This window comes from Poecilia formosa, unplaced genomic scaffold, assembly GCF_000485575.1.
Source record: "Poecilia formosa unplaced genomic scaffold, Poecilia_formosa-5.1.2 Scaffold625, whole genome shotgun sequence".
NCBI lineage: Eukaryota > Metazoa > Chordata > Actinopteri > Cyprinodontiformes > Poeciliidae > Poecilia > Poecilia formosa.
The window spans coordinates 47,346-56,334 of record NW_006800564.1 but is presented as its reverse complement, the minus strand read 5'-3'; the positions used below and the strand labels follow the sequence as shown (position 1 = coordinate 56,334).

The 8,989-nt window shown below is 40.5% G+C and overlaps 1 protein-coding gene across 2 annotated transcripts; it reads right to left on the bottom strand.

Annotated features, from left to right (window-relative positions):
• Nucleotides 1-933: 933 nt before the first annotated feature.
• txndc16 (thioredoxin domain containing 16) lies at nucleotides 934-8,342 on the bottom strand. 2 transcript variants are annotated; one of them, XM_007541693.2, is made up of 20 exons: nucleotides 8,067-8,342; nucleotides 7,621-7,798; nucleotides 7,412-7,494; nucleotides 7,252-7,325; nucleotides 6,903-6,977; nucleotides 6,539-6,660; nucleotides 6,312-6,402; nucleotides 5,303-5,471; nucleotides 5,044-5,213; nucleotides 4,895-4,955; nucleotides 4,687-4,804; nucleotides 4,456-4,602; nucleotides 4,311-4,370; nucleotides 3,854-4,052; nucleotides 3,194-3,330; nucleotides 2,934-3,018; nucleotides 2,550-2,691; nucleotides 2,146-2,333; nucleotides 1,863-2,053; nucleotides 934-1,224 (listed from the first exon to the last, which is right to left on the bottom strand). In XM_007541693.2, exons 1-20 carry the CDS (start codon nucleotides 8,172-8,174, stop codon nucleotides 1,022-1,024), a joined length of 2,601 nt encoding a protein of 866 aa, XP_007541755.1. In that variant the 5' UTR covers nucleotides 8,175-8,342; the 3' UTR covers nucleotides 934-1,021. The 2 variants fall into 2 exon arrangements, with proteins under 2 accessions (XP_007541755.1, XP_016521321.1); XM_016665835.1 differs by having other exon boundaries at nucleotides 8,056-8,128.
• Between the last annotated feature and the right edge of the window lie 647 nt (nucleotides 8,343-8,989).

Sequence of the window (8,989 nt, the reverse complement as noted above, 5' to 3'; positions counted from 1 at the left end):
CAAGAAAATTCACAAGAAACTATGCAGTAGAGGACACTGCAGCAAAAAACCTAAATTAAATCAGATTTGATGGCATTAGTATAAAAATATGACATTTCGTTTATGATGGGGGCTTTGTGGTGAAAAATTTGATGGTAAAACATTCAACATCAGATTAATAAAGTCATAATTTTTTAAATAAAATTTTCCATCACAGCTTTTGTTGCCAAATAAAATCAGAAAGTATGAGGCATTCATGCTAAATGAATAATAATTGATCAATAGTAAATAAAAGTGAGGTAAAAAAAAAAATTAATTAAATGTTTTTATATATATTTTCAATAAAATTGTTTGTTCCATTTCATTTCTTTCACATTTTAATTCCTGTCACAGATAAAATCAGTTTTAATGTGGCTATTGTTAAAATAAAGCATGGTATTTAAAGCTAGTTGGCAGGAGAAATAAACTGTATGATGGAAAAAACAAAAACAATCACATCAAACTTCATTTGTACAAATAACACCTGTTTTTATTAAAAACAACATAATGAAATGCATTCAAATTGATGCTGAACCATCTTTCAGTCACACAGATACTCGGTTTGCTTAACAGTCTTCAGTAGCAGCTGAGGTTAGCCACAAACATACGCAGCCTTCAGGTTGGTGGGAAAATAGAAAGAAATGCATCAGCAAATCTGATGAAACCCCAACATGATTCACTGTGAATCAGATGCAAAAACCACCAAAACCAGGAAATGAAACGGCGACTGTCAACATCGCTGAGGTAACACCTACAGAACAAACCTCCAAATGCAAAAGGGCAAACGCAGGTTTCACTTAACTACTTAACTATAAAACATTATATCTTAGTACACTTGAAATAAGACAAAACTAGCTTTCAAAGAAGAAATATGAATTTGTTTTACGTCAACAAGGAATTATTTATTTGCTGAAAAGTTGGTTGAAATAAGATAAAACTAAAATATTTGCAGTAGAAACTAGATTAAAATATTCAGTAATATTTTGTGTGTCATTTACGTTTCTTAGAGTTCAGAGTGAAATTTTGAATTCATGTCAAGATGGTCGTATGGCATCGTTTTAGTCACCAAATGCTCCTCAACATTCACTTCCTCTGTCTTCACTTCCTCCTCTTCTGGAGAACGGGGGTCGACTTCCTGCATGTCCATGACTTTCAGGAAGTCGTAGAACTCGAAAGCAGGAGGCCAGCTGTCCCCACCCAGCATCCCTGTGGAGACACGCAGAGTTCACAAGGTAAAACAGATTTAAAACTTCCTTTGCTCCAACAAAAACGGCTTTTAACCCACAGAGAGGCTGGAGAACTATGGTCTGATTTCAACAATCCATGTTACATTATTTGAATCTGAGGTAGGAGAAGGAAAAAATCAGGAATAAGAGCCTGATGAGTCTAATTAGGGCTGAAATCTTCATTTGCATAGAAAATGCAAGACTGAGCTTTAAGAAAATGGCAAAATATCGGGTTAAAATAAATTGTTTTGTAAAGACAGAGTGGTTCTGTACTCCTCCTTGTGTTTTTTTATTAAATGATCTGATGATGGCTCACCACCCAGGGCGGCAAGCTCTAGGGGGTCGCCACAAGTACTTAAAAAAATAAATAAATAAATGTTGCGCAATTAATGAACAAATGTTCTGCATTTTAGTTGCATTTTCACTCACTTGGGAGTCGGCGCCCCCTTGTGTTTTCTTACACTGTCAGAAAATATTGGTGTACCACCTATGAAAGTTATTTTTTATTAACAGCAACAGATTGTGTGTTAATTAAAAGACTGTTTTCCTTTTGTGGCACAAACACGTCCATCGTTACAATCTTTAGAATAATTCTAGGATTTTCTGTCCTCTCAGTACCTGCTGGTGACTCCGTCCCGTCCTCCACGCTCTGCAGCCACTGCAGCACAGAGCCGGCCAGTATGGGAGTGTTGGGTGGATACTGGTACACTTCGTCTCCACTGAGTAAATGCGTGAGCACCAACGCAGGAAGCGGCGGCAGAGAACCAAGGTACGAACCCAGAACAGACAGACCAGCTGGAGTGCGGCCGCTGAAACAGACCAAGTAAAGCTGCGTGTTGTTTTCCGACGCGAAAGGAAATTATTTGCGTTTTACTTTTTTTAAATTGATGGATAATTGTACAGGTGGATCCAGCAGGGCAGGTATCGCTCCATCCTCGCGCCTCCCCGCTCCGACACGCCTCTCATCTGGTCCACCAGCGCCTGGTTCTGCCGCCGCCCGATCTCGTCCTCTTCCTCTCCCACGAAGAGGAGGAGGAGCGCTTTACCCAGCGACAGAAACGACGGCAGGTTTTCCACGGTCAGCTCAGGCTGGGAGGAAAATGGGAATAAAACGTTAATCCAGTGATCTGAATCTGCAAAATACGTAAAATTAAGATATTGAGAAGAAAAAACATTGTTAGAATCAGAAGGAAGCCCAGGTTGTGCTAGTTGTGGTGCAGCAGATGGAAATATTCAGGCAGCAATTATTTGGAGATCATTTGCACCTAATCCTACAGACACACACACACACACACACACACACACCACTGGTTGGAGCAGTGCAGAGTGGATTTGGGTGAGCAGATCTTTGGATGATGAGGTCACAGGCAGCGCTGAAGGGTGGCTGAGTTTCCCCCAAGAAGGAAACAACAACACCGCAGGAGGCTCCACATCGTGCTCCACAGCCCTACGGAGAAAATGTGTGGGGAAAAAGTTTATTTGTTCATTTATTTGCTTACGGAACCACAAAATATTCACCTTTTATCGTTTATTTTAATTTGCAAAGTGTTTTAGTCACTTTGACTCAAACGCACTGGAAGAAACTCTGGTGAATAACCTTTGACTTGAGCAGCGGCGTCAGAGGAAAAACAGTCGAGAAGAAACGATATGAAAACAGCAAAACATGTGGAGTGAATTTAAAGTTGGTACCATTTCTCCACCAGTCCGTCTGTCAGCAGCCCAGTCAGAACTTCTCCAGCTAATAACTCTGCTGCTTCAGTGAACACGGACAAACCTGGGAGAGGAAGAAAAATACACAAATCAGAGAGTAAATTACAAAAAAATCATAGATAATTCTTCAACCTGCCCAGTCTAATCCGTTCTCCGTTATATTGATATTAACGATGAACTACAGCCACCAGTTTGCTGTGATTGTTCTGTCACACCAATGTTTTTCATGAGACTCCCACCTGTTCGGCTCTCTGTCCTAAACAAACCCAGGACCTTATCAGGCCTGAAACCAGCCAGGTCAGGGTGAGGAACTTCCTGAAGGAAAGATGTCACTTCCTCATTGGTGGACAGCAGCAGAGGAGAGGCCAGGCGGCTCCTGGTTTGGAAGAAAGAAAAAAGAAACGAGGGCGTAGTTTAAGTTTTTCTTACAATAAAAGTTGGAAATTTGAATCAATCCCACAAAGTGATCAAGTAATTATTAGCTGAATTACCAAAAATTACATCGAACTCCTATTAGTTGGATTTAAGTATTCAACAAGCTGAGTGGAGATAAACTTCGTCACTGCAGACAGAGAATCTGCATGGCATAGCGTGACAAGATTTAAAAACCAATAATTTCAAGCTGTAACATTTGCGTAGCATTTACATCAACTTTGAAGCTGTAAAAGTCTTGCAACAGAATGTTATGATGTGTCCAAAACGCTGTACGGTTCTGGATCGGTGTTCAGTATATGTTCTGTTATATTCATATTAATCAAATCCATCAAATTAAATCAATAAATCCCAACTAGTTTACTGGAAGAACATCCTTTCTGTTGGATTCATGAGCTCTACTTTTTGTGCTTTTCGGATTGTTGAGATGAAAAATTAAAAATGTTTTCCAGAGGTTTTGTTCTTACATCATGACGAAGCGATGCAGCGCCTCCCCGCTCAGCGCTCCGGCATAGCGCTGCGCCGCCTGCTGACGCCGGATCAGCAGAACGCTGGGGAACTCCGTGATTGGCTGAAACGGGACGGCTGTGCCAGGCTGAGCGGCGCAGAGGTCGGTCCACTCTCCACAGTCGACGACGCACATCTGGACGTCGTCAACCCTGGAATCTAAAAAAATAAGAATAATTTCGTAAAGTAAAAATCTGCTTTACATTAAATTAATTTGAAATGTAATTTAGCTCTTCTGTGTGAATGTTTGTGAGAACAAAACTGTCTCAGATGAAACAAACTGGAAATCATAACAACTTATTGGGAAAACTTCACTCAAATCTTATCTTGCCTTAAAATGTTTAAAATGTAGATTCTAAGCATAAATGTGAAAATAAACCTCTTCCTCTGCACCTGTTGCAGGTCTCATTTGTTTACCTTCAAGTTTTTCTGCAACTTCAACGAAAGATCCGAGGAAAGCCATTGAAACAGCGTCCCCTGGTGGCCAGAATGACACATTCTTCAAATCACAGCGCTACAAACCGATAAGCAGACTCGTATTGTGTTCAGATGAAAGTCTTACATTTGAGGTAGAACAGCACCACCGTGAGGCTGCTTTGTGCAACTTCAGAGTGGAAGTTGTCAGACGTTAGTTGTGTGACCTGGTCCAGGTCCAGGAAGTGACCTCGGTTTCTGTACACGTCCGCTGCGACTTCATCATCCAGCTCTCCTGGTGACACACACGTTCACACTCCTCTCTTTTCCATGCTTCAAGTTTGAATTCTCTGAAGAAACATCGAGCAGGTCTTCTAACCTGAATGAGAGTCTTCCTCTTCCTCTTCCTCTTCTTCTTCTTCTTCTTCTTCCTGCTTCGTGAAGAGCTCCAACACGTCGTCCAAGCTGTGTAAGGTCAAATATTTCACCTCAGAACTCTGCAAACAGAAAAAAATAATAAAAATGTTTATATATGTTTTAAAGTGTAAGTGAATGAAATAAGCAATTAAATTAAATAAAAGCTCTACCTTCTCAGGCAGTCGGTAGGCAGCGTTGTACTTCTCAGGGGTTTTAACTGCTGGGCTCTGCCTGACGAACACAAACATCAAACCAAACCTGAGTTACTTCATCCTGATTTACATGTGGTATGTTTTTAAATCCGGTTGGTTCTGCACACCTGTGCACCAGCAGCAGCAGGGCGAGGCCTCGCAGCCTCCAGGCCAGAGCGCTGGCCGTGTCCAGGTCCAGGTGCTCGGTCGCAGGGTGAGAAAACAGGAAGACCTGAGGCATCAGCTGGTAGGGGAACTGCGGCGGCGGGACTGACGAGGGATCGACGAACACTTTGGACTGATAAAAACGTGAAAAAAACAGATTTGTCGACGTTATTCTACTAGAAAAATAACCATTTCAGCTTTTTTCTGACTGAGTCTACATACCACAAGCGGGGCCTCCATAAGCTGCAGGAACGTGTGCAGGCTCAGGGTGGACAGAGCCGTCCTCATGCGTGTCAATGGGCAGCGCTCAGAGGTCACCGGGGTCATGACAGCACCATGAACTCTACAGTGGACGAACCACACCCTGGAGAGCTGGGACGATTCGTTAACTCTGGAAAACATGTTGTTATTGCTTTACAGCTGCAGTAAAAAAGGCGGCGCCTGTCGGGCTGCGAGGCCTCGGCCAAATATCCCCCAATGGATGGTTGTACTGGAACTGCAGTTTTGTTGTCTTTCTGACAATGACAATAAAATTCTTCTGATTCTGAGTTTGTAACTTTTCTAAAGAATATGGGGTGACACTTTATTTGAAGGGGTGTGCATAAGACTGACATGACACTGTCATAAACATGAGTGCCAACTTTGCATGATTCTGTAAATTATGGTAATTTAATGCAGAGTTGGCATTTTTAATGGACTTTCAATGCAACTTTTAGAGCAACTTTGCATTAAAAGTGTCATTATTTACCGAATGACACTTCATGACAACAGTCATAAATATTCATAAAGACTTCTTTACGTTCATGACAGATGTTATGTCATGTTTATGACAGTGTCATGTCAGTTTTTACAAATTTGTCAAAATTGCCATTATGTCTTGATAGTGTAATACTAGCCAGATAATCTGAGAGAACAATCTAACTCTTCTGCCTTCTTCCAATGTCAACTGCAGAAATACAAGACTCAGTCAGAAATTACCAATCAGAGACAGGAGGAGGGTCTTAGTGCTGTCAATCATTTCCTCCCTGTTGCTCTCTGCTACTGATGACAGTAGATACCATTTTTTCTGAAACAATAAGTTGTTTCTTCACTATTAGCACATTGAAACTTATTGACAGCGCTAAAACCTTCCCCCTGGCTCTGATTGGTTGGTTTTGGTCGGGAGCTGCGTGTTCTGCAACTTTAGCTATAATAGATGATTCACATGAGAAAAAAAAAAAAAGAAACATACCCTAACTGCTTTAGTACCGGACCTCCAGTTATGAGGATGAACTGATATTTGGATCCGTAAACGTACGCCGTCTCCATCAGCGATCTGTGTTCTGAGAAGCATATCAGAGGTACTGTGTGGTTTATTTATGTTCGATTTCTGTCATTTAGGAAAACTGATCAGGTGGGAGTGGGCTTAACGGAACAAAATCACCGCAAATCTGTCATTTTGTTGCTTTAAATCTTCACCTTGAGTTCCCAGACTGCGAACGTAACCGAGAACAATGTCCCTTTTCCCTTTGGCTGCCTCCTCCAAGGTCTGCAGGTCGGCGTCCGTGTGGACGTACTTTACCTCGTCACGTAGAATGGCGCTGGAGGGCAAAGAGGCAAAGCAAAACAAATATCAACAAAAGTGTGGTGTAGCTTTTATATTAGCTTCCCCGAGTCAATTTTAATACAAATAAACATCACACTTTTACAGTATTTTTTTAAAAAATTTTTGTTTCTGTTGGTCTGTCACATAAAATCTCAATAAAACCTGTTTTTGGTTATGACATCATAAATCCTCAAGGTGCATCACTCAGTCACAGTGCAAACTGGTGCTTATACTCACAACAGGACTTCAGCCACTATGGAGTTGACATCGAAGACGGTGTCCAAGCTGAAGCTCAAGAACTCTTTGCCGCCTCTGCAAAACACAAAGATGCAAAACTGCAAACAGTTGGAATAACTCTAATGCAGTCAGCAGGCAGACAATATGTTTCTTCATATGAATGCATAATTGTCATGATTACTGAAGCAGCTTTGGAGAGTTTTTACACTAATTTGTGGTCACTTTAGTTTGTGATTCTCTTCGTTTCCATTCAACTACGGGGGTTTAATGATGTAAAACGGTGGAGATCGTTTACAGCAAACATTCTCTGAAAAGCTACGACTGATCATTTTGTTTCTACTCAACTTACCTGAACAGAAAAGCTCTGTGTTGTTGCTTCGCATCTGTGCAGTACGCTTGAACCGGCTCTTTTTTACATGTGACCTACAAAACAAAACTTCATTTTTTTGTGCTTTTATATTAACGTTTACAACAAACGGAGCAGACATCATGAACAAAGCTCCTGTCACCTTGCCGACTAGCACGCCGTAATCCTGCAGAGCTTCGGCTGATTTCTCTAACTCCACCAGGAACAGAGAGATGGTGGGAGAGACTGGAGACGACAGAGGAGAAAAGGGAATTATGTTAGGTTGACTGTACTTAAATCAATTCAGATTAATCTATGTAGAAGATAATTGCCTAAAAATAAACAGATTTGTTTACAGAACCGTGTGTTTACCTTGTTGCTGAAAATAGAGGAACATCATCTTTCCAGACAGCAGCCTTTCGTGGAAGTCTGCAGCTGTGATTTCAATATGGATCGAGATATTGGCCTTTTCATGGCATCCAGCTGAGCTGATCCACAGCAGGACGGCAGCAACACAAACCCACATCCTGAACAGACTGATCTGTCCTCTCTAGGAGAGGAAACACAATGAGTGGTAAAGATGTACACAAGACTGTTTCATCAGTGGAAGAATAAATAACACAAACACTTCTGAACCATGTGGGGTATTTGGAAGGGGTATGAATATCAACACAACACCAGTCTAACCTGTAATAGACGCATGAAATATTGAAAATTATCCCTTTATTAAGACGTTTTAAGTTTTCAGGTAAAACACAGAATATAAGAAATAATTTAAAAAACGAACAAACAAACAAACAAAAACACCTGACATTTACCTGAGAAGTATGAGTTGGGGAAGGTCGGGGGTCATTTGGTGGCAAGTCTGAAGAGGCCATTTTACTTTTCTTAGAAGAAAAAACACATAAGTCCCAAATAAATTCCATATTTTGGAATCTCAGTTTACATCAGGAACGATAGGATATTCTGCTTCATCAACTAATAGCAGTCTGTGTGGTCGCCCATAGACATTTCTTGTTCATTTTTGACATTTACGTACGTAGTTCTACGTACTTTTAAAAGCAAGATGCTCAATGCTATGCGTTAAGAGTGCTGCGTTAGTAGTAAACGCAATGTTTCCTTTAATTCTTTCGAAATAAAAGCAGTTTTATAAATGTTCAAAGCTGAAAACTACTGAGTAAGATCTTATATTTTGTTATGAAATACCAATAATAACACATACATTGATTGTGCGTATTACATTTAGCTTCAAATTGATTATTTAAGAATAGTAATGTCGCAGACTCTCAATTTGAAATGACCAAGATTTTACTATAGAATTTTCATACGCCATCTTGTACGCTTCACTGCCAGAGGAAACGCCCACTTACTTTTGTAAACCAATAATATCCACGTATATCTTTCACTTGAACCAATCAGCACTCACAAGTGAAAAAGCGTTCGTAGACAAAGACGACTAGAAGCACGTAGACTTGAAACGATACGTCAGCGCGTCCGCCATATTGTGAAAGGCATTTTATGTGGGGAAAACGGACACAAATCTGCTTGGAAACTAAATCTACGACCAGTAGATTATTTATGACTCATATACGGTAATATATGTTCATTTCAGAATAAGAAATAGTGATAATTGGGTCAATACTGAACAATAATAAAATAATAATACAGTAATAGAATTGAATGGTTATGCCACTCACAATGATGGCGCCAACGTAAACGTATCAACAGAGGGTAAATAATA